The 24,697-nt window shown below is 50.0% G+C and overlaps 1 protein-coding gene across 2 annotated transcripts in view; it reads right to left on the bottom strand.

Moving 5' to 3' along the window:
* Positions 1–3,244: 3,244 nt before the first annotated feature.
* Mapkapk3 (MAPK activated protein kinase 3) overlaps positions 3,245–24,697 on the bottom strand; it is a 31,563-nt gene continuing 10,110 nt past the window's right edge. For both annotated transcript variants that reach the window (XM_021662037.2, XM_021662044.2), the window contains exons 3-11: positions 11,732–11,871; positions 10,561–10,625; positions 10,063–10,142; positions 8,269–8,392; positions 7,114–7,189; positions 6,621–6,745; positions 5,752–5,837; positions 5,453–5,533; positions 3,245–4,659 (exon numbers count right to left, since the gene is read on the bottom strand). In XM_021662037.2, the coding sequence (XP_021517712.1) occupies positions 4,507–4,659; positions 5,453–5,533; positions 5,752–5,837; positions 6,621–6,745; positions 7,114–7,189; positions 8,269–8,392; positions 10,063–10,142; positions 10,561–10,625; positions 11,732–11,871 (930 nt within the window). In that variant the 3' untranslated portion in view covers positions 3,245–4,506. The remainder of the gene's footprint in view (positions 4,660–5,452; positions 5,534–5,751; positions 5,838–6,620; positions 6,746–7,113; positions 7,190–8,268; positions 8,393–10,062; positions 10,143–10,560; positions 10,626–11,731; positions 11,872–24,697) is intronic.

The following is a 24,697-nucleotide window of genomic DNA, read 5'->3' as shown; positions in this document are numbered from 1 at the left end:
TAAATGTTCCTGATTAATAGAGAACTAAATTAAGTGACCCAGGTAAGGCCCAGCACGCAGCAGGCAGTCAGCAAGCAGAAAGTTCATCATCATGTGATCGCACCCTCTTCCAAGTTCTGGCACATAGTAGGTATCAACAAAATGCTTAAGTGGGTGACCAGTAGGTGGCCTCACACCCCCAACAAACATGTCTTGCTGTTCACTAGCTCCCTGAGCCCCAAGAAACTGGCTCCCTTGACTTAGCAGCTATATTGGGGGAGTGGGGTAGAGGAAATAGAGAGAAAGATTTAGTAGGATGCCACATGGCTGGGCCCACCTAACAACCAATATTGGTGACCAAGACTTTGGGGGGTTCATCTACCCATCGTCCTCCCCCACCCTTGTAAGGGGTTTCTCCCATTTAATAGAGAAGAGACCTAAGACCCAGCAAAGCCGCCTGAGACCACAGAACATGCCTCCCAGTCTATCAGCTGTTGGCAACATGTCTACCAAGCTGCTGGAATATTCTGGTCATGCTTAATCAACATCTTATTTTACTGACAGAGAACCTCAAAAATGAGTACAGCGTTGACCAAAGCCTGGGGCAAACCAAAGTTCAGGTCTGGTTAGGTGTAGGCTCCATCCTACACATAGGGTATGAGGTGGGCTTTCTGTCTGCTGATTGTGATTCCAAAGGGTAAGCGGGCTGGCTGCTCAGTGGGACAAAAGGAGGGATTTTACCCTTCTGAGCTGGAAGGCAGCTTTGAGAATTCACGAGAGCTACAGAGGCTCAACCTTAGGCAACCAGGCAATACAGTTCCCACTGCACCCTCACGCCTTTCACGGGGGAGAGTGTCAAGAGGCCAGGAAATATTGAGACCCCTGCAGAGGCTGTAGCAAGCTGTATTTTGAGGCTCGGTTCTGATGCTGCGGTGGAGGGGCTGAATTGAGGGCGAGGGTGGAGAGGGGCTGGTATAGAATAGCAATGAGCCAAGCTGCTGGAAGCCGGCCAGCCTCAGGTTTTGAGGACAGAGTCATGGCTCCCCCACCCAGGCCCTGCACGTGTGTGTGTGTGTGTGTGTGTGTGTGTGTGTGTGTACATACACAGAGATCTGTTACACATACATTCACAAGTACCTCTCTTGCACACATACATATAAGCATATCTGTCACACATAAATACACACACCATCTTCTAAAAGCTCCTAAAGAAGCTACCACGGTAACTCGTGTGAATGCATAGCCAGCTCATCTAACACATACCATCTGATTGTCATTTTCCATCGCCCATTTCACAGGTTGCTACACTGAGGCCCCAGCATACCAACTTCCAGTCCTGGCTTGTGGTAACTATATCTAATGCCAGAGATCAGGGGGCCAAGCCCTGAGCTGGGCTTATCACTGCATCAGATTTTCTCTTGCGATTGTGAAAGTGGCCAAGGAGACACAAGAGACAAAAGGATAAGAGGGTTCTCCCACCCTCTTCTTTAACGTCTCTGCCCTACAGCACCTCTTCCCTAAGAGCCTAAGAGGGCAAGCTCCCTCCCTTGCAAACCCTTGCAACAGCAATGGGCCGAGTGTGACCGACTAAATAAGTCTCCCTTGGGGCTGCCAGAAGGACGCTAGATCTGATAACAGACTTCTAAAACTACTGCAGTTGTGGTCTTACCTTTGGAGAAAGTGGGTACAGCAGAGAGTCAAGGCTAGCCCCAAGGAGAAATACAAACTGGAAGAGCCCTAGGGTAGTCTGTCCCTGAGTGTCTGGTCCCAGCCATTCTATACTTAAACCCCATACCTATCAGGTACCCTTCCTGTCCCCTAGGTTGCATAAACTCTCTCTTTGGTTTAAAGTGCCCATGAATTTTTAAACTGCCTTGACCACATGAAGGCCATGATTCAATGCTATACATTTGCATAGTACTTAATGGGAGTGCCTGGTACACAGCGGATGTTCAGTCCCTATTAGCCACCCGGTATCCTCTTCCCCTCTCCCACAAATGTACACTCCTTGAGGTGAGAACCCTACCTGAAGCTCTTACTGCCCCCTACTCTGTACCTAACATAAGTCTCAGACATAGAAAAGAACCCACCTATGCCTGTGTGCCGTCTGTTCTTCCAACACGGCCAGCATTTCTCCAGCCTTAGAGCGCACACTAGGAATGCTGACCTGAACCTCAGGCATCATGGGGACCTCCTTTAAAGTCCAGAGCTGCAATAATGGCCCCAAAAGCCCACACGTTGCTATCCTGAAGAGCAAATCCTTGGAAGTGAGACCCCACAAGCACGGGAGATCTAATTTTATGGCTACAGAGTCCCAGATGTAAAAGTGTGCCTGGACTGAGCTTCCCTCCTCCTCAGACCACCGTAGGTTTTCTTCTTCTGATTGGATTTGGGTACCAAGGTAGCTAAAGGGGGCTGGGCTCACACCAGGCACCAAAGGCACTCTCTTAAAAGCATTGCACAGATGGCATCCACCCCAACCCCCTAGCCAACACTATGAGATGGGCATCCTCATCTGCAGTATCCAATTAAGGAGCTAGAAGTCAGGAAAGCTGAGGGACTTGCCCAAGGTCACCAAGCTAGGAAGCAGCAGAATATCTCTGGAGTGTTTGCCTTCTAACACCTCTGCACCCTTCCCCTCTCCTCCCCGCTCCCCGACTCCATTCCCCCCCCCCCCCGAGGGAAGAGGGGCTGAAGAGAGTGAGCCCTGCCCAAGCCAGATGAGCTCTTAGAAAAACTGTGAGGTTTCAAGATTGAAGCTGGGAGGAGAAATGCCACCGTGAAGGCCCCTTGAGGCTGCCCTCAAGGGCTCCCAAGGGGTGAGGGTGCTCGCTTGCTAGAGTAGTGAAAAGACAGTCTTCCAGCATACCACCCCTCCCCTCCCCGATATTCTCACTGCCAAATGAAACCTGGCAGCTTCTGAAAATAGCTCCGCGCTGCAGCAGGCACTTTGCCCGCCCTTCAGCAGGCTGGCACACAGCTGGGGGTGGCCACTGTGGGCAGACACTGGCACACACAGGGCCGGGGGTGGGTGTCACACATACAGTGCACAGGGGCGGCACAGAGCTGGAGGCAGGTGGCAGCTGCCATCCTTCGGTCCTTCTGACCTTTCTACGATGAATGAGGCAGAGGTGCTGGAGTCAGCCTGCTGTGTTTACCAGGCCTGAAGCACCCTCTCCAAGCCAGGATAAAGTCACCAGTCGGGGTATGGAGCTGCCCTTTGACCACTTCGATCCACCTAGTTAGACAAAAAGACACCCGGGAATCATTGGAAAAATGTTAAAAATGTGTTTATTAATATCTGGATGTAAAATCCAGCAGCGTTGTTCTAACTGATAAGACCTAAGGTTTCTCAGCCAGAGAGAAAGGCCAGGATCTAGGAACTAGGCTGGGTGCCAGGCACTTGTCAGCTCACCCATCAAGCACCCAGCGCCTGGACGCTAACCTGGACTGGGCTGGGCAGGGCAGGGCAGGGCAGGGCAGGGCAGGGAAGAGCTGGCTAAATGTGGAGTCAGCCAAGAAGGACCCTCTCTGCTCCAGCTCAGGCTAAAGCCAGGACCAGACCTTGGAAGCATGGCCCAGCAGCCCTTCACCACTCAGGCCTGATCAGAGTACAGAAAGAGGTCCTGGATAACAGGGAGCCAAGCTCTCCCCTTCACAAAGTATATCCAAAGGTAGCCCGTGCTATCAGCAGTCAGGGGCTATCCTACCTGAGACCCGGTGAGCAGTAAAAGATGGGGGGGCTTTTGTCACAGTGAAGTTTTCCAAAATGGAAAAAGGTTAAGGATACCCGCCCCCAACACACATACCCACACCTTCAATTGAGATGAAAAGTTCCCTTTTGGGTAAGGGGGTAGTGACAGGATGCTTGGCCCCAGACAGAGTGGATCTCTCTGGGTGTCATATGGGCTGGTGCTACAGTAAGGCATGGCTAGGCCACCCAGGGAAGTAAGCAAGCTGGGCTCTGCAGCCTCTGGCAGACCAAAAAGAAGCGAGCCTGGGGAGGGGCAGCCAGTGTATGAGAGACAAACCTTCCCAAGAAGGTAGACCCTTGATTGTCCCTCCTTCCTCCTTTGTATTCACAGACAGCAACATGGCCTCTGGTCGCCATAGCAACCAATGGCCTGATACCTTTCTCAAGGCCAGACCCATCTGCCCACACAGCAGGATATGGCTTTGTAGGAAAAAAAAAAAAAAAAAAAAAAAAAAGCCTTAGGTCCGCCACAACTCCCAGTGGCCTAGAAGTAAGGCTATGTCTTAAGACAGAACAGAGCTGTGCCCTCAGCCAAGCAAGCCACAAAGATGCTTCAGCTGTAGCAGAGGGCTCCCCATCCCTGAGACCCAGCAGCTTTCTAGAGCCTGAGATTTAGGCTGGGACTCTTGGGCCAAGCTCTTCATCCTCAAGTTGAATGTGATGTATTAAGACAACAGAATTATTGTTTTGTTATAAGAATGACTCCGGCCCCCCCTGGCCAGAGCCTCAGGACATTGCAGTCTGTCATTCTGGCTCCTCCAAGGCCTCCTGAGTTACTGGTTATTGCATCCTTGTGAGGCTGATGAGCTGCCCGCCTGCTTTTTCCTCCGTTTGTTGAGGAGCCGGTTGTTAGAGGTCTTCAGGTCCTTGATCTTCACCTGGTCATAGTCTACCCTCATGGTGGCCAGGGCACTGGTCATCTCCTCCTGTGTACCATTAGTGTGGGAGAAAGAGGAGGTTATGACAGGCCAACATTTAAAACCATCACTTTGGTGCCTGAGAAGACCCTCAATGATATCACACACACTGTGTGTGTGTGTGTGTGTGTGTGTGTGTGTGTGTGTGTGTGTGCGCATGCGCGCGCACTGCTCCAGAGAACACTATGTGCTTGTTCCGGGGCACAAAATTCTCCCTACAATTGTGTGTGTGTGTGTGTGTGTGTGTGTGTGTGTGTGTGCGCGCGCGCTCGCACGTGTGTGTTGGACGCTGAATTTATTCACAAAGGCAAAAGAAACAGATGACTCCGTGGGACCACACCTAAGCTACTCGGACAGAACCAATGTCATCTGCACAGAGCCACAAGGCCTGCAGACAACGACATTTCCCTGGGTCCCCAAGGGCCTGAAGCTTTGAGACTGTGCCCTGGAATCCTCAGTGCTCTTTGATACTATCGCATAAGGACACACCTGACCTGTACTATGTCTAAAACAATGCTGGTTCCTATCATGAGTGCCGTTGGCCTTAAGAGAGTTTATGGCCAATGCTTAGGCCCCAAATCCTTTCATCAAATCCCTAGCCTAAAGTCCCCTCCCTAAAGAGCAACCCATGAGCACCTAATCCTAAATGGGAAATTGAAGCAGCCCAGCGCTCAGTGGCATTCCCTGGTTGGATCACCAGGGCGGTCACTGACATCGTCTAGATGCAATGGAAGAGCCAAACTCCAGATTGTAAGAAAATGCTACCCTGGAGTATATAGAGACTGAGACAGAATCTACCCACCTTGACGTCATCCCAGTGGTCTTTGTCTTCCTGTAGCACTCGGGCTGTGTGGAGTGGGGTCTGTGGGACCACCATTGATTGCTAGAAGGCACCCCAAGGTCGTGGATTAGAGCCTGGAGACTGTATGGTAAACATAGGCTACCTCCACCACATACCCTTCTCCCATTCTCTGGTGGGGAAATGGGACAGTGGCAAAGCCGGGCTATAGGTGGGGTGTTACCATACATCAGTGTACAAGGTCCCAGTCTAGCTCTGCACCCAGACCTGCCAGCTCCACTCCAGGTCAAGACCATGCTCACATTGATCCAAGGATGGTTCATAAACTGCATGATGTTCATCCTCTCTGTGGGGTCTGTCTTTAGGAGCAGGCGGATTAGCTGCTTGGCTAGGGGACCCAGAAAAGAGAGAGCAGTGATTTGCAGTCCCTCAATCCACCATGTGAATCATACAAGGGCTATAGATTCTCCTCCATTCTTCATGATCAGAAATGGTGGGCTGACAGCAGCTTCTTGTTTGAGGTCACTAGGTACTCAGGATAATTTGTTAAGCAACAACAGATAATTAATGCAAAGCAGAACTGTTTTTGCTATCTAGAAGGGAAAATAGGAACAAAACTACAAGGAAGAGAGAGTCCTGGGGAGGCAATTTTTTTTTCATTTGTTTTGTTGTTGCTGTTTTTCAATAGAGGGTTTGTTTGTTTTGTTTTTGTAGCTTTGGCTGTCCTAGAACTAGCTCTGTAGACCAGAATGGCCTTGAACTCACAGAGGTCTTCCTGCCTCTGCCTCCTGAATGCTGGGATTAAAGGCACACACCACCATGTGGCAGGCTTTTTTTTATTTTTATTTTTATTATTATTATTTTTTTTGACAAGGTCTCTCATACAGCCCTCGCTGTCCTGGAACTCTCTCTGTAGACCAGGCTGGCCTCAAATTTATAGAGATCTGTCTGCCTCTGCCTCCCAAATGCTGAGCTTAAAGGTGTGCACCTGGCTAAGGAGACAAATTTTGAGCTCACTTGACACATACAGAAACTGAGACTTGAGAAGTTCAGAAACCTTGTCTAGGCTCACACAGCTGGTATTTGAACGCAGGTCACTTGGACAACCAAAGGGATATCCCCCCAAAAATGAAGGCTGAAGGGACTGGGTTGGATAGAGAAGCTCACTCACCATCTTCAGAGACCTCTGACCACTCAGGTTTGGGGAAACCATATTGGCCCAAGCGAATCCTTCTCTTCATCCCTGGAGATATGGCCTGGCCAGTGTTGGAGTAGAAAGGTGGGAATCCACACAAACTGGGGAAAAGAAGAGGTCATTTGGTACAAGGGTCGGGGCACACTGGGGTCAGGCAGGCCTATTCTCACCTTGTCACTAGGGAGACAGGCAGCCAGACACCAACAGCAATAGCACCAGCCCTGTGGACTCCTCAACATATCCCAGCAATGCCATCAGCCTTAACATGAGGAAGCCCTCGGGCAGTTTCAAAGATTGTGTCTCACAACACAAGAAACAAAAGACAACCTGGCCTAGGGATGACATGCAGAAATCCCTCCATAAGGGCACAAGGGGTGAGAAGCTGAAATGCTACTGGTGATACACACAGAAAAGTAGAGGCAAAGGACTGAGACAGGGCTGGGTGGGTCAGAGAAGGAGCGGTACTCACAGGATGTACATGATGACGCCCAGGGACCACATATCGCATGACTTGTCATACTTCTCGGGACCCAGGACCTCAGGAGCTACCAGAGCAGAGGACACAGGAGATCTCTCAGCCCCGGGGGTCTTGGGGCCCAGGAAGGAGTCTTAAGCCTGGGTAAGGTGAGGAACAGGTACCCAGGCTGGGAGATAGGACAGAGCCGACTGGCGTCTGGCACCTTCTGGGAAGGCGGCATGTGTGTGAAGTAGGGGGAGGAGAGACAGCTCCCAGAGAAAAATAAAAAAGAAACTGCTTCCAGACAGCCCCCTAGCTCCTTTGGGCCCCTCTGCCAGTCTCAACTTGGTAAGAGAGAGGAGGGGAGAAGGCGAGCCCCAAGTTTGGGGAGACCCCTGCCACTGACAAGAGGGTCTCGGGCTGCTAGCTCCGTTGTGTCAAATCCCTCAGCTCCCTGAATGCACTGGCTACATCACAGGGTTCTGCACTCCACTGTCAGCTTAGACACCCTCCCATCAGCCTCAGTCTTCCAATCGGTGCAATGAGGTCGACAGGCCAGACTTAGCGTTAAAGTCCTGAAGGATACGCTCTGATAAACAGGAGGCTGTTTCTGGAGCTTCCTACCCCTCAGCTGCCCTGCTCTCCGGGAAGGGGCACCTGTTACAGGGGCCTCTGGCAATCTTGGAGGCTGCCTGGAGCTTTCCCGGGAATCATAAGTACGTGGACACCCCCAAGCCCCACCTAACTCCTGACTCAAGGGACCCCTTCCCACAAAGCAGGTGACTAGCACCCCGTATCCCTCTAATGTAGGAGAAAAGGCCTGCCCACTTTCTGAATATGAAGATGAAAACCAGAGAAAAACAACCGCGGTTGGGCTCCGTCCTGAGCTGATGGCAGCCTTTTATCACGTATATATTTAGAGCTGCTGTGACGTCATTCAGCTCACAGGCCACAGCCAGAATTTTCCTGGATCTATTTTCAAAAGCAGAAGCTGAAGTTTGGAAGAATATTTTTGCAGCCTCCGGCCCCCCACGTCACCCGCCTCCGTGCAGACAGGAGCGCTCCCTCCCCACAGGCTTTAACTCTTCGGTTTCCACAACCCACTGGCTAACCCGTGCCACAGCAGTATACAGCAAGGGGGAGACAAATCACGTGCATGAGACTCACCCACATAATAGGGAGTGTAACAGGGTGTCTGCAGGGCATTTTGGGTAGTTTCCTTGGCAAAGCCAAAATCAGTGAGCTTAAGCACAGCATCCTTCTCCTTGGATGTATAGAGTAGGTTTTCAGGCTGCATCCGGGAGACAAAGAAAGCACTGGTATAGAGGAAGGTACCAGGAGGGGACAGAGCCCCAAGGTAACCTTTATTCAAATTCTGTGCCTCCATCCCAACACATGATAAGCTGGCTCTGCTTTATGAAAAGACCTGGACCTTGGTCACCACCAGCAAGGATCGGAAGTGGCACCTTCATTCACAGAGAGAAAAGTAAGGCAGGTGCTCCACCAAGTCCATGAATGACCAGGTGCCACAGAAAGCCCCTAGGCAGAAACTTCTGTTTCTGAGTTGGTGTGAATACCATGAAATGCCAGAAGGATGCTGGGGTAGAAGACAGAGAGCTCATGAGCCATTATCACCAAGCACATGTCCCCCACCCAGGCCAGAAGGAAGCCCACAAAGCCAGCAGGCCAAGCCCACTTGAGTTTGCTCACTCAGGGGGGTAGGTGGAGAGCACATGCCCCCAACTCAGACCCCAGGAGCTACCCAGAAGAAATCTTCCTAGCTGCAAGCACAGATGGGGCTGGCAGATGGGGACAGCCCACAGGGCCCCAGGGAGAAGGCAGCCCTGAAAGCCCTGGCTTTTAGTGAACAGGTAGGATCTAGGTCCATGCCAAAGAGCAGGAGGGACAATGCCCAAGCAAAACTTGGGTGGAAGAATAGTGCTCCAGTTTGGATGCAGTGGGAGTTGTTTCGTAGGTTCTGTTTGAGACGACCTGACCTTGGACTGGAATAAACAAAGAAGCAGTTTAGCATACTCTGCTCGAAGGCAGCTTTTCTTCCCTTAAGAAGAAGTTTGCTCAGGGGCTAAGCTACAGCAAAGATTTAGAAGGTGGGTTGCCTGTGTATCCTGAATCAAAGGGTGACTGCACGGGCTGGCATGCCTCTGCCAGAGAGGCATGTCAGCTAGCCTCTCCACTCTCCGAGGTCTGGGCTTAGGAAGAAATAAGCAGACGCACAAAGAGGAACAAAAAGATTCTGTGCTAACCGTGGCTCACACACCAATGCTTATGTGTATGCAAATGGAAGCGTGTGTGTGTGTTATATGGATGTAGGGCTGCCTGGGAGACTGCAGTTTTCCCAGGAAAGAAAATTTGGAGGATTATGCTTCCTGTCTCAAGCCCATCCACTGGGAAGGCAAGCAGAATCAGCCTGGGACCACCTGGGTTCCTTCCTCAAATAGCCGGCAAATGGCTTCTTTCTATTTAAATGCTGTTGTTTGGTGGCCTAATTTGTTTAAATCTTATATCGAACTTCACAGGAGACCTGACTTGCTGAGCAAGTGAACAAATGAATAAATCCCAAAGCAACAACTTCACAGCCTAAAGCAAGACAGTTCATTGCTTGAAGAGCCTCAGCTTGCTTGACTATGAAATAGGCAATGGTCCCTATCCCACAGAGCCAGGTGAGGATTAAAAGAGATGCTTGTCGGGGGCCCACTGGCTGGAAATAGGCAGTTATTCTCATTACTATTGGGATTACCCAGTGTTTGAAGAAAACAAGGAGGTCCATCTGGCAAGAGCAGAATGAGTGTGTTGTACCATGGGAGGAGAGACAAGCAGTTTGAGCTGGGAAGCTGAGGCAAGGAATTTAGCCTCGACTCAGTGAGTGCTGGGAGCCATCAGGGGCTGGGATTGGGAGAGTAACTCCTTTCCTGTCCCCGAGGCTGCATTCTGGCCGCTCACCTTCACATCCCGGTGGGCGATGTTCTGACTGTGCAAGAACTGGATGGCAGTGCCAATGTCCCGCATTATCTCTGCAGCCTCTGCAGGCACGGGTAGAGGAGGGGAGGACACAAGGTCAGTTAACAGTCATGTGACCTGAGTGGCGCTCAGCCTGTAATCTCTCTTGAGCACGTTCTGGCACACCAGTCCTGCAACCCAGGTCTTCCATCCTAGATTCCCGTCCAGACATTCCAATTTCTTCCAGGGATGTTCTAAGGCCTCTTTCCTCAGGTCTGCACTGCCTCAAATCAATTCCACCATGGGTCAGAACCAAGACTCTCTTCCTCACAGATCCAAAGGAAGAACCCCTTGAGGGGATGAGACTTTCCATCTCACTCGTTTTAGTTCTTGAGTGAATCTTGAGGTTCAGTGAGGGGCAGGCCTGGCCTGCTATGTCACAGCAACTCCAGTGTAGCCTTCCCGCCCTCACTCCCTACTGGTCCCAGGGTCCACACAAACCTCTTTCAGTGAAAGCCTGGTCACCGCGCTCCTGAATCCTGCTGAACAACTCACCACCTTCCATGCTGCAAGACAAGCAGAAAGGAAGAGACCTGGGAATCACCAACTCACTCTGCCCTGGATCAGGGGTCTAGGCCTGTGAGCCATGGAGAACCTGGCAGATGGTGGGCTGTCAGCTCTGGTGGGTTGATTTGAACTTCCAGAACTAAAAACTGGTGGTGAGGCCAGATCCTTGCCCGGAAACTCCTATGTTGCCTGTGGTGCTGGCTCTGCCTGGCTGTGAGGCCTTAGACTCCCCACAACACTATCTGTGGGTACTTCCCCAGATGCATGATGACATGTCAGTTGTCACCTTCATGGCCTTTTGCTTTCTGAGTATTCGATGCTTGCCATGCCCTGAGTTCACGTACACTGCTACCTAACCCTGGTCTGTTTCCTTTCCTCGCCTACCTCTTTTGTTAAAGGAGAATAATAACACCAACCCCCAAGAGTCATGAAGCTTGACTGTGTGGTATACAGGGAGAGCTTGGAACAGAGTCAGGCTCGGGGTGAATGCCTCCTTACGATCTTCCTCCACATCTAACATGTGAGTTACAGAGATTCAGAAAGATTAGCAGGTGCCCACAGTCCCACGGCTAGTGGGTGGCAGAGCCAGCACTGAACCCCTGAATCTAAACAGCTAACCAGCCCAGCTAACTTGAAAGGCAGACAGAAAGAACCCAGACAGGAGGCATAAGGTCTGAGGAAGGCTGAGACTGAGCCCCAGCGCTAGTGGCAGAAGCCCAAGGTGGAAAAAGCTGATGGCTCCTGGCACCCTCATCACCAGCATCCAATAGGACTACAGGTCCCACGGAAGGGAGAAAGCCAAGGAGCTGTGTGTATCTGCCCCTCCCCAAAGCTCCCTGCCCACACATCCAGGGCTTGGCAGCCTTTTCTGACAACTCCTTGCGCAGCGGAAGTCTTGTCCAGGAAGGAAACAGAGCCGTGGTGGTATTTTTCCTGCCCTTGTGGAAATGCCCTGGTAACCAGCTCTACAGATCCACGGCCCGTGACTGTCTCGTCCTCTAGAGCTGGAGAGGTACCCAGAGCTGCTATCTGAAGGAGAAAGCCCTTGGACAGCAGTGATCCTGAGGGGGCACCAGAGGGGTTCGAAGGCAGGGTGCCCGCCTACCATTCCATGACGATAAGGAGGCAGCGCTTGCCGTGATGCATGTTCTCATACACGTCCAGGATGCGCACGATGTGAGGGCCGCCTGAGGCCTGCCAGTGGTGCTCCACCTCCTGCCGGGCCTTGGGGCTGTCGTACAGGAGCTGTAGGAGGTAGGCACCCGGGGCGTCAGGCTCGTGCTCACTCCCCTCCCTTCGCTCAGAGAGACCTGTGGCCTGCCCAAGCACCGGACATTTATCTACGAGGAGCAGAGTGAAAATTCAAATCCAGTTTTTCCTGCCTTACGGTCCAGTGAGGCTCTGGACTTAAGGGGTCAGCCCTAGGCACAAGGAGCTTGGCCAGTAGGTCTAGATGGCCGTGGGAGCTGGGTGACAGGCTGGAGTTCAGGGGTCAGAAAAGTCCCTACTTCTTTTCTCAGGGGAAAAAAAAAATGAAGTGGAGATTGAGCAAGATTTGTGGTGAATGACATGAGTCATGGGGCGCCAGGCCAGGGACCATACATCTTTTATGCCTCATTTTTACAGTTGATGACAGGGTTCCCCAGTTATCTGGGCTGATTGGGATCTGCATATGCCAGGCCCTGTGTTCCTCATTCTGTGTCTCTGTGGGAAAGTGGGGTGCTAGAGAAAGGCAAGAGGGAAAGCCAGCAAACAGAGAAGACACTAGCACCATACACAGGCTAGCTAAAGAGGCGTTGAGGGCTGCGTCCGTTAGTCTAGCCCTCTGGGACCTGGCCCCCGGTGAAGGAAGACCAAGCTGCATTCTCGCAGGAGCAAATGTAATTAAGACATCACATTCTCCAGGAGTGGGTGCAGAAATAAAACTGTCACTACCAAGAAAAGTGGTTCTAAAATGAATTTCTTGGAACTGGTGAGATGGCTCAGTGGGTTAAGGTGCCTGTTGCCAAGCCTGCTGACCTAAATCTGATCCCTTGGACCCACAAGGTAGAAGGAGAGAACCAAGTTCTGCAAGTTGCCCTTTAAAAACACACACACACACACACACACACACACACAAATTGAATAAATAAAATAAGTTGCTTGGTTATGACCTCCAGCTTTCGGCGTAACTTTGTAGCCTCCCTGAGATCTCTGTGGAGAGGAAGGGATGACGCTAGAGAAATGGAGCAACCCACCTCAAGGTGACCTCACCCTCATCCCACGCCTACAGACCCTAGGTTATAGCACAGAGGCATAAACAGGGCAGGAAGGACCCAACTTGAGGAAAATGAGAGCTGAGTTGGATGTAGGTTTGGGATTGAACTCCTCCAGTAACTTCCTGTGCCCTTAAATAAGTGTGCACAGCTCCAAGCCACAGCCCACAACCCTGTGAAATGTAGTAATAACACAGTCATTCCCACAAGACTCATCTCAGTGAAGTGGGCATGAGGCAGACAAGTGTCGGGAATCTCACTCAGGTTAACAGCCTTGGGCTATGGCTGCCTTCCATAAGGGTGCTCATCCGAAATGAGCAAAGCCGGAGGAGAGAGCCTAGAGGAGTTGGGAAAGAAGTCAGCACACAGGGGAGAGGGCCCGGAACAGGGACAATAGTGACAAGCCACCCCCAGCAGGCTTGATCATTCAAGGACCAGAGACATTTTATTTCTTATTTGAGGAGGGCTGTGGACTAGCGATCCAATCATCTTTGTAGGAACCTAGGACACATTAGCCTCTAGTTTCCCCCGTACAAGATGGGGAGAGCTAGACCACTTTTATACAAGGCCCAATTAAGACAAAGCTCTTCAGATAAAGATAGGGCAGTGTCCCCAGGGAAGGGAGAGGAAAATGGTAACTTCTGGAATGGCTGTTCCTCCAACCCTCTTCTTCAGCGTAGGAATACAGGCAGTACAAGAAATACAGGGAGCAAAGGGGTTCCTGTGCCCCTCGGTCAGTTCTGGGTTCCCTTCTCTGTTACTCTGGCCGGGGTAGTTTGCCTGGGACTGCTGTGGGCCAAGGCCTCTGACATGCTATCCCTGGGCCCTAAATGGTTTGTCCAGGCCAGGAGGCTGCCCTTGCTATACCCAAACAGCCGTCCCTCCATTTTACCAGCCAGGTTACAGCAGGTGCAGAGCAAAAGCAACACAGGTGGACTAGGGTTCCCTGGGCTGGTCCTCAAAGGAAACACTGGGCTCCTGGGCAAACAAAGGAGGGGAGGATGGCAGGGTCTGGAAGAAGAGAGGAGATGAGGGAGGGAAGAGGATGGCCACAGAGCAGTCCCAGAAGCTTGGAGCTGGGCCTCCACAGAGGAGCAGAAGGAGCATCTCAGAGACAGAGCCCCTACCCCACCTTCCTTGTAGACTAAATAGTCCTTTAGTACCAAGGCCCTGAGAACAGGCCCAGGCATGGATGGGACAGTGGCTGCTGCCGGTAAATCAACAAACGCTTCCTCTCTTCTCTCTGCAGGTGAGACCACAGGGGTCAGGGCCCTGAACTTGGGCCCACTCAGGGGCCCAACTGTCAAGAAATCTCCCAGTCTGTCACTTTTGCCACCTTGATTTGTCCCTCAGCATAGCTTCAAATCTGTGTGTGTGTGTGTGCTGTATGTAAGCACATGTATGTGTGCACTTGCCTGTTCATGAACATGTGAAGGCCAGAGGTCAACAACGGGTGCCTTTTTCTATTCCTCTCCAGTTTTTTTTAATTTTTATTATATGTGTATGAGTGTTTGCTTGCATACATGTATGTGCGTTGAATGTGGGTCTGGCACCCAAAGGGACCAGAAGAAGGTGTCAGATGCCCAGGAGCTAGAGTTAGAGACAGTGGTGAGTTTCCGTGTGGGTGTGCTTAAGTACTGAACCATAATACCCTAATATTTTTTTTTGACAGGGTCCCTCACTGAACCCCATGTTCCCTGTTTCAGATATCCTGGCTGGCCAGTGAGTCCCTAGTATCTGCCACCTCCTCCCACCCAGCACTGGGGTTACAGACATGCTCGGCCACACCCATTTCTACCTGAGGGCTGGGGATTCCCAACTCAGGAAGTATTTACCTACTTACTGAGCCATCTCCACAGCCCCAAAAATCTGTTTGAATTTTTTTTTCCTTCCTTTTTCTGTTTTTTGAGACAAGGTCTCATTGAGCTAGGGCTGAGTTTGTTTTTATTTGTTTGTTTTAGTTTTTCAAGACAGAGTTTCTCTGTGTAGCCTTGGCTGTCCAGGAACTCTTTAGACCAGGCTGGCCTCGAACTCACAGAGATCCGCCTACCTTTGCCTCCCTGAGTGCTGGGATTCCAGGTGTGCACCGTTGAATCCAGCCAAGCTGGTTTTGAACCCACCATGTAGCCAAGAATGACCTTGCTCTCCTGATCCTGCTGTCTCTACCTCTTGAGTGTTGGGATTACGGGCATGTGCCACCACACCTGGTTTGTGAAGTGCTGGGGGTGAAGCACTCTACATTGTCAGCTTCCAAACCTCTTCTAAAACCCAAGTTTCCTCATCTTCTTTCCCCATAGCTAGAGCCTCCTCCTCTCCCCTCCTCCACCTCATCTCTTCCCCTCCCTTTAAAGTCACCTCCTTCCAGAAGCCCTCCTCACCATCTTTCCTAAAAAAGGACTCCAGCAGTCTCCTTTCACCCTTTATTTTTCTTTCTGTCTAGATAGTTTCTGTTTGTTTATTTATTGGGTATAATTTACGGTTAGTAAAACGTACAGGTTTCACAGGTCAGGTTCAATGAGTTTAGACAACCCTACACACCCTGGGAACCACACCCTCATTGCGATGGAAAACATTCCCAGCTCCCCACAAGGCTCCCACATCAGAACCCTTTTTACCTCCCTCGCTGAAGTGCTCACAGCCTACAATTAGCTTGTTCCTTTGATCACTCCTAAACAAATATACACAGACTCCATACTTTCAAGGTGCCTGGCTTTGTTCAGAACAGGATACAAACAGTAGGAGAGGAAGACATCAGCACCATCATCTTTCAGATAAGAGACTGAAGCACAAAGAGAGGAAGGAACTAATCCCTGATCACATGACTGCTCTCCCAATCTCTCCCAAGGCCAGCAACCTGCTGCCTCCATCATCCAACTGTGAGTCCACAGAGCAGGATCTGTCTGCTTGATCAACCCGGGTTCCCAGTCCTTGCCAGAGCCCAGCTGTGTCTCTGATATTACTTGTAAATTAGCCTGACTCCATCCATGAAGGAGGAATGAAAGGAGGAAACTCTTACAATGCATTGTGAGAACAAGATAGGAGCAAGAGGCAGGGTCCACAAAGGACTGGCATGACATCCTGACCAACCTTTCTGTACATCCCTCCTCTGTTTTCCCCAGTTACCCAGAATTTACTTCTTCTTCTGGGGACACATGACAACTTACTCTAGTCCCCAAGGCAAGTTAACTACATTCATGCAAGTTCATGATTCTATATGATCCTTCTTAAAGACGTCCCCAAGCCAGGTGGTGGCAGCACACACCTTTAATCCCAGAACTCAAGAGACAGAAGCAGGTGGATCTCTGAGTTTGAGGCCAGCCTGGTCTACAGAGCAAGTTCCAGGACAGCAAGGGCTACATACAGAAAGGCCTGTCTCAGAATTTTTTAAAAAGATCTATATATTCTATGTATATGAACACTCTGTTTTCATGCACACCAGAAGAAGAAATCAGATTCCATTGCAGATGGTTGTGAGCTAGCATGTGGTTGCTGGGGATTGAACTCAGGACCTCTGGAAGAGCAGTCAGTGCTCTTAACCACTGAGCCACCATCTCTCCAGCCCTTCTCTCAGAATTTCTATAAAGGTGTCTCTAAGCATGAGAATGAGCTCAGGCTCAGGCACAGGAGGCCCAGACTCTATTCTTAGTACATCCTTGTCTCTCTGGGCCTCTGTTTCCCCAATGTAAAACTGCAAGTCTTAGTTACAAAGGGATCCTTTGGACAGAGCCTACTTGCAAAGTCCCTATTGTGTCCACTGCTACACCACCGCCCATGGAGGGGCCCCATAGCCACACACCTGAGACCAGGTCTATTCAGAGGAGGCAACATCCCTTCTGAATATATAACATATCACAATGTTGAGATATATTCTAAAATATGCCACACATACAACAGATCTAGTATGAAAGACATTTATTGGATAGAGAGTGAGAGAGAGGAAAGAGAGAGAGACATGGTAGGGGGTGAGGGCACCCCAACAGAGAGAGGGGAGAGAGCAACAGAGAAGGAAGCGAGAGGGAGAGGGAGTAGCAGACCTGCCACTAAGTACCTGGCCCAGATGATGTCTTAGGACACAGGTACTGACATAGGACATTGCCAGGACCCTAGAGGCAGGCCAGTTGAATTGCCTGCACAATAGAATACTGTGTCTCCTGGGCTCCTCAAGGACCCATCAAAGCTGAGGGATCAGTAATGACACCTGGGCAGCTCCACAACAGCAGCTAGTACCCAACAGATACAAATAGCTCCACACAGAGGGACCTCTGTGTACATGCACACATACACTATGAGGCTTCCTTCTGAGGACTCAGGGCTCCTGACTATAGCTGAAGCCTGGACCCCGCTGAAGCTCAGCAGAGCATTGAATTTGAGGTGGCTTGCCCTGGAACAGATGACACTTCTCTGGCCTAAGCTTTCGATGCAGTGGGTCTCCACTTTGCCTTCTCCCCTCACTCACCTTTGCCAAATTCTCTCTCCTGCTCTCAGAACTGGCAGCCAGATGGCCAGATCCTAGAAAGCCAGTGACTTGCTGGTGCCCTTCTGGCATCCTCAGGTGGAACCCAGCCTCAGAAAAGCTAGTCCCACCCCCACTGTAACCCCCTGCCCCGTACCACCTCAGAATTCTGCCCAGTTTCAATAAGGGCTTAGTGAGGGTGGACTGATTCTAGAGTTCCAGGGCTAAAAACACAACAGCAGCATTTGTTTGTTTGTTTGGAAAACAATTTGCGATTTAGAAAAACCCTCTGCCGTCCTTTATCTCATGGAAATGCTTGGTGCCACCCTGTGAGGCAAGCAGGGTGGGAGCCATTAGCCTCGATTTGCAGATTAAGGAAACAGAGGCTCGGGGAGATGAAGTCATTGCCCTGGGGCCTCCAGGCTCACTGTGGAGGCTGGGAGAGAAGAACCGAGTTTTGAGAGATGAGAGGAAGGGGTGGCCACAGGCTGGAAAGCCACAGGGCTTGCACAAGATGGAGGAAACTAAGTTCCAAGTCAATGTGTGACTAGCTGTATAAACACAGGCAAGTAAACGCGTACGTAGAAAGGTGGGCGTGTGCATGCCTGCCAAAGCACGCGTGGGGTATATGCAAGGTGTGTGGGAAGTCTGGGGTGGGGTGGGAATTAGGCATTTGGGTATGCATGCGTTCAGTCTCGGTTTTGGTGACTCTCAGAATGGATTCAACCATCTGTCCATCACTTCTTCCAATAGCTTCAATTTCTCCAACATGACTAGCAGAGAATTGGCCACAAGGAGGTCCTCAAGCTAGAGTGATGGTCTTGCTGCCACTACTCAACCTATGACAGCCTTGCCCAAGATAGGGCCTGGAAACTTCCATTTAGACATCCTTTTCCCACTGAGGTCCTGTCTCCATGGCAGGACATTTGCTATCCTGCCATTGGCCACAACCTAGAAACCTGTTCTGTCTTCCCAGAGTTATCACGCGAAGCTGAGAGGTCAGCAACAAAAACACAGCCTTGGAGACAGCTCTTAAGGTTCGTTTCCAGTCTCCGGTGGCCCAAGAAGGGCCGCTAATTGGCACGCGCGCACACCCCCTCACATCCTGGGTCCCTGGATTCAGTTTACTCTCTCAAATCAAAGTGATCACACTATCTCCATCTGCCTCTCACACGGAAGGCAGCGAGACTATCAGTCTGGACAGGTAGCCTACTCTACCACCGCTGCTAACACAACCACAACCTCCAAATGCCCCCGCTGGTTCACCTGCTGCCCACGCACTCGGCAGCGCTTCCGCTCAGGGTGGAACATCCACTTCTTCCAGAGGAAGAAAGCTGACTCCTCTTTGTTTGTTTTTGTTTTGTTTCTAAGACAGAGTTTCCCTATGTAGAAGAGGGCTGACTTTTGTTTGTTTGCTTTGAGACAGTCTCACTATGTAGTCTTGGCTGGAACCCTTTTTTTTTAAGATTTTATTTATTTATTTATTTTATGTATGAGTGCTCTATCTATATGTACACTTACATGGCAAAAGAGGGCATCAGATACCAATATAGATGACTGTGAGCCACATGTGGTTGCTATGAATTGAACTCAGGACCTCTGGAAGAACAAACAGCGCCCTTATCAGGTGAGCCATCTCTCCAGCCCTGTTTTTTGTGTTTTGAGGCAGGGTTTCTCTGTGTAGCCTTGGCTGTCCTGGAACTCACTCTGTAGATCAGGCTGGGCTTGAACTCAGAGATCTGCCTGCCTCTGTCGAGTGCTAGATTAAAGGCATGTACCACCATCACCCAGCTGAGGGCTGGCTTTCAGCCTTTCCCATCAGTGAGACAGTAACAGTCGAGAAGATGAATCTCTAGGTGTCTTGCTAACACACAGCTCCACAGACACAAGCCCTGGACCTCATTCTCCCAGTTACCCATGAACCACTCCAAACTCCAATCTTGTACCTTGCCAACTAACCACAAGATTTCAGCATTATATGTAATCCCAAAGCACGATGGAAGCCGAGTGAAGCAAAAGCTTTTGATTGTCTCTAGAACGAATAGACAAAAATTACCAGAAACCCATTTCAGTTTGTAACTATAAACAAAGACAGATTTTAATTCTGAGCTTCCTGGAAATCTTGGCAAAGAAGCAAGCCAGGTACTTGTTCTTGCTTTTACAAGAGACCAAATTCCAAAAGGGATTTAGTATCAACCCAACCCTGTCCCTGATTTTAGTGTAATTGCTTTGAATTTTTCTACATTTAGTTTGATGCTTGCAATCAACAGTCAAAACATTCCAGCAACACCTTCCACAGTAATTCTGCAAAAGATACAGGAAGATACAAATGGACATCTTTAATGTGGGCATCTTTAATAATAATAATATGGACATCTTTAATAAAGACAATTTAGCACATTGTACCTGTCTGACCTGCTGGCTGGGGGTAGCAAACCAGCTAGACCCTTTACTTTCTTGGATTCCAGCTCTGTTCTACACCAGAGGACAGAGAGGAGACAAACGCCAAGGACTAGTATGTTCCCTCTAACACTTCTCACCCACGTAAGAGGTTTCATCCTGGCTTCTGGCCAGAGCAGACACCAAGCTGACACACTGCCTTCACAGCTGTTGATAAACCAGGGTCGTTCATGCCCCACTTCAAGCACTAGGGCGAAAGAACTGAACAAAGTGATACAGGAAAATACAGCTTTTGACTCATACTGTTTTCTCTGTAGGAAGCCCATATTCTCACAGAGGAGGCTATGGATAAGCAAAAGCACTAAAATTAGAAAGGGGGCCATCAGGGAGGGTAAGGGACAGGTATTTGTGGGGAGAAGAGGTCTCTGAGGGTAACACATGTGAACACGTGATGTGGAAGCCAACAGAGGGCTAATGGAGGTGGAAGGGGGAAGAGGAGAGTGTAAGAAAAGAAGGAGAAACAAAACCAAATTATGGACCAGGCCTGGTGGTGCTCACCTGTAGCACTCGGGGAGGCAGAGACAAGCAGATCTCTGTGAGTTTGAGGCCAGCCTGGTGTACACAGTGAGTCCAGGACAGCCAAGGCTACACAGAGAAACCCTGTCTCGAGAGAAAAAAAAAAAGTTTGAAAATGCCTTAAAAAAAATCTAATACTGTATGTGTTATCTTAGAAAACAAAAAGACAAACCATGCTTCCTCCTTGACAAGAGTTTCCAACTTAGCCATCTTCAAAGTCCCTCTGTCTCCTGATTCTACAGTGACTGGGGGCTACCTCTATTTTTATAAAAGACACCATTGAAATAGTGGAGTTCATTTTTCAGTCTTTTTGCTTGTTTTAGAGGATCTTACCATGAAACCCAGGGGGCCTCCAACTCGGGATCCCCCTGCCTCAGCCTCCCATGTGCGGATACTCTAGGTATGTGCCATCACACCTGGTTCCAACTTATTATGAGACCACCCTGCCTTTAACTCTGGGAGGGTTATTTGCCCTTGGCCTCCACCTCCACCTGATCCCCACCTGCCAGGGTGTTCTTCTGACTCTGTTGCTTGCTGAGAACATGAACTGCAGCCTCAGGCCTGGGTGCAAACACCATCCTGGTCAGTTCAGGGTGCAGAGACAAGAGTTTCTTCCCTTTTTTGTGTGTGTGTTTTTGTTTTGTTTTTCGAGACAGGGTTTCTGTGTGTAGCCCTGGCTGTCCTGGACTCACTTTGTAGACCAGGCTGGCCTCAAACTCACAGCGATCCGCCTGCCTCCACCTCCCTAAGTGCTGGGATTAAAGGTGTGGCACCACCATGCCTGGCTCCCTTTTTAATATTTTTAACACTTGTTTGCTTTTATCTTGTGTGCATGTGAATGCTTGTGAGATCCTGAATGCTTGTGAGATCCCGTGTGCCATAGCAGGCATGTGGAGGAGGTCAGAGGATGCCTTGCTGGAGTGGGTTCTCTCCTTCCGTCGTGTGGGTACTGGGGATCAAATTGAGATCACCAGGCTTGGTGGCAAGCATTTTTCCCCGCTGAGCCATTTCCCTGGCTCGACGAGGGAGCTTCTTTAAGCGTGGACCTTATAAAACTGAAGGCGTCACGACTCCCCTATTTCCCCCCACACACTCCATGTGGCCGTACCCCCAAGAGTACCAGTGCTATTTAAAGAGCTGCTAGTGATGTCAAATCTAACTTCTTAGCCACAGTTTCAAATTAGAGCCTCAGACATGTGCCATTATTCTCGCACACTCATTTTCCCAGCTTTTGTAGCTCATTAAGAGAGCTAATGGAACCAATTTTGCAGCTATGGATTAGTTGGCCTCAAGCCAGACCAGGCTGCACTTCATTAAGTCCTGACCACAGCCTGTCCTCTGTGGCCCGCTGGTCATTTACCTTCTCCTCTGCAGATGCAAAGTTCCAGAGAGGTCAGTTCATATGATACCAATGACCCCCAAATGTCCAGGCCCAAGCTAGACATCTAGGGAAGGACAGTTTGGGCTCAATGTGAGCACCCCCTTTCAAAGCAACTGTTCTCCCCTGGTGCGTAGCCCGTGCTTGTGCTGCCGACACATCTCACACTTTACTCACCAGCCTATCCAGAGGAGACATGGGGAAGCTGTCTCTGTGGGGCTACACGACTTACCAAAGTCACACAACCAGATAATGAGCCAACACTTGAACCCAGAGCTGTTGGCTTCTAAGTACACACATACATGGAGAAAAAGAGAGGTTTTACCTTCTTTCTGTAGGTGTGAAGCTGAATGGGCAATACACCCACCACATCAACTAGAGAAAAACAAACTGGGGAGTGGGGGGAGACGCTAGCCAGTCCTTCCTAAACCTAAACCCCATACTTCTGGGTCCAGAACAGGCCTGGCAGATATGTCAACAGTGACAGATGTTGGCAGAGCCCATGCCTTGTCCTAGACATGTTATAGCCGCAGCTCTCACCTTCCAACAGCTGCACTGTTACCTACCCTTTCCAGCTGAGCAGCCTGTGGCTCAGAGATTTTGTGGCTTCCTTAGGTCTTGTGACTCACATGAGGCCATCCCCAAGTCTGAGAAGTCCCCTGGCATCCCAGATTCTGCTCTCTTCCCTAGCAAGGCCTGCCCATTCCCAGATCCCACAAACGTTTACAGGCCCCACCTTGGTGCCAGGCCCAAAACTTGGCAGGGAATGCTGTCACTGACTCTCTGTTCTCAAGGATTTGGGGGGTCTCCGCATGAGTCACCACCCTGTGTGACGGGAAGGTTAGCTCTGGGGAACTGGCCTTGGCTCCCTCTCTTCTCCCTTCTTTCAGGAGCTGTACCCTTGCCTGCAGAGCACCCTTGCCCGGGTGCACGGAGGGGCTCCCAAATAACTGTGCCCTTCCAGACCCAGGCCAGGATTCCTGGCAGGCTAGAACCTCTCTGACCACAATGCATGAGATTCTGGGAGGAGGAAATCAGCTGCTGCACCAAACCCCAGCCTCCCCAAGATGCGCAGCTGACAGCAGAGCCAAGGCACATTTTGATGTCAGCAAGTCTCAGAACAGACTCCTTCAATTTATTAAATTCTGATGGCCTCAGTTTGTCTGCTTCCTGCCAGTTTCAGACAACCTAGAAATAAAGGCAGAGGGGCCAAATCTGGTGGGCATAGAGTAAAACTCAGGGGCAAGGAGAGTGGGCACATGCATGCTAGTTGGGGGTGCGTCAGGTCACACATGGCAAGAGAGCAGCTGTGGCCATAGAGTTTCAGATGAGACATACCCGAACACTGAAGGCTAATTTGTCCCCCTACTCCCCAGTGGTAGGCCATTTCATACCTCTGAATGGCTGGCCCAGTCTGAAAATGGGGAAAATGACAGTACTCATTCTCCAGGCCATCTCCGGGATAGACTGAGAACACATGAACAGTTCAGATTAGCATGATGACAAGTGCACACTGGATGCACTGGGGACTACTGTTTCGGGGGTGGACACGGCTTTTCAAGTTTGCTTGAAGATTCCTGGCTTCGTCCAGGCCTTGCCCTAAGACAAACTCAGGCTCTCCTCCCCATTTCCCAGAACTTAAAGAAAGGTAGATGTGGACTCGGGGGGCGATCTAACAGGTCAGAAAATAACCTCAGCTCTTCAGAGGGGCAAGCAACACTGTGAGTCCTGCAAGGGCACACTCAAAGGTCTGTCTGCTGCCTACGTCTAACTTCTCGGAAGAAAAATGGCTTGTCTGTCTGTCTGTCTGTCTGTCTGTCTCTGTCTCTCTCCCCTGTCAAATCAAATGCAATGGGGCTGGAGAGACAGCTAAAAAGTCAAGAGCACTGGAGGACCAGCGTCTGATTCCCAGCACCCACATGGTGGTTCACAGCTATCTGTATCCAGTTCCAGGTGATAATGCCCTCTTCCAGGCCTCAGTGGACACCAGGCACACAAGTCATGCACAGGCCTACACACAGACAAAGTACTCATACCCATAAAGTTCAATTAAAAGCAAAAAATAAACTTAAAAATTAATCGGCAGGTAGAAATTTCACAGGGTCCCACCTCAGACAAAGAGCTACAAGCAACTAATGTTTGCTCCAATGCAGTGTCAGCCCTGAAACCATACATACACAAACAATAAAAATGGACTCAGGCAGGGCAGTGGTGGTGCATACCTTTAATCCCAGCACTTGGGGAAGAAGAGGCAAGTGGATCTCTGAGTTCAAGGCCAGCCTGGTCTACAGAGTGAGAGCTCCAGGGCAGCCACGGCTACACAGAGAAGCTTTGACTTGAAAAACCAAAATACAAAAAGAAAAGAAAAGGACTCAAGTAGCATTCATGTGCGTGTGTGTGCACACGTGCACGCATACACAGAAAGAGAGGAGGGAAAGGGATGCCATTCTACCCAATGAAAAGTAGGGCCAGGTGTGGTGGCATACACCTGTAATCCTAGCACTTGGGAGGCAGAGGCAGATGGATCTCTGTGAGTTCGAGGCCAGTCTGGAACCTGGCCTATGTAGTGAGTCCAGAATAGCTAAGGCTGTTACACAGGGGGTGAGGTGGTGGGGGGACCTATACATGTATGTATATATATATATATATATATATATATATATATATATATATACATACATATATATATATTCTTTTTTAAACTATAAAAAAAACCTCTCCATACTTGTTAAACATTAACATTACCCAAGTACTATTTCTTCCACAATAGTTTAGAGTGTCTTTCCTCCTAAGTACAGAGACTTTACAGTGCTTTGTTTCAATCTCAGAAGTAACGTCCCTTCATTGATCTGTCTTCATGAGCAGATCTGAGCCTGGCCATAAATATGTGCTTCAACTGGTCAGTTGTGCTGTAGCGATGTCCACACAGCTGGCATGGGGTTCGGGTGACCAGGACAAACGAGGCCATGCACAGACGACCCTGCTGAGGCACTCAATTTCTAGAGAAAA

The sequence above is a fragment of the Meriones unguiculatus genome, chromosome 6 (assembly GCF_030254825.1).
Source record: "Meriones unguiculatus strain TT.TT164.6M chromosome 6, Bangor_MerUng_6.1, whole genome shotgun sequence".
NCBI classification, from domain to species: domain Eukaryota; kingdom Metazoa; phylum Chordata; class Mammalia; order Rodentia; family Muridae; genus Meriones; species Meriones unguiculatus.
Note: the sequence above shows the minus strand (reverse complement) of the source record. Positions and strands in the feature narration are given on the sequence as shown.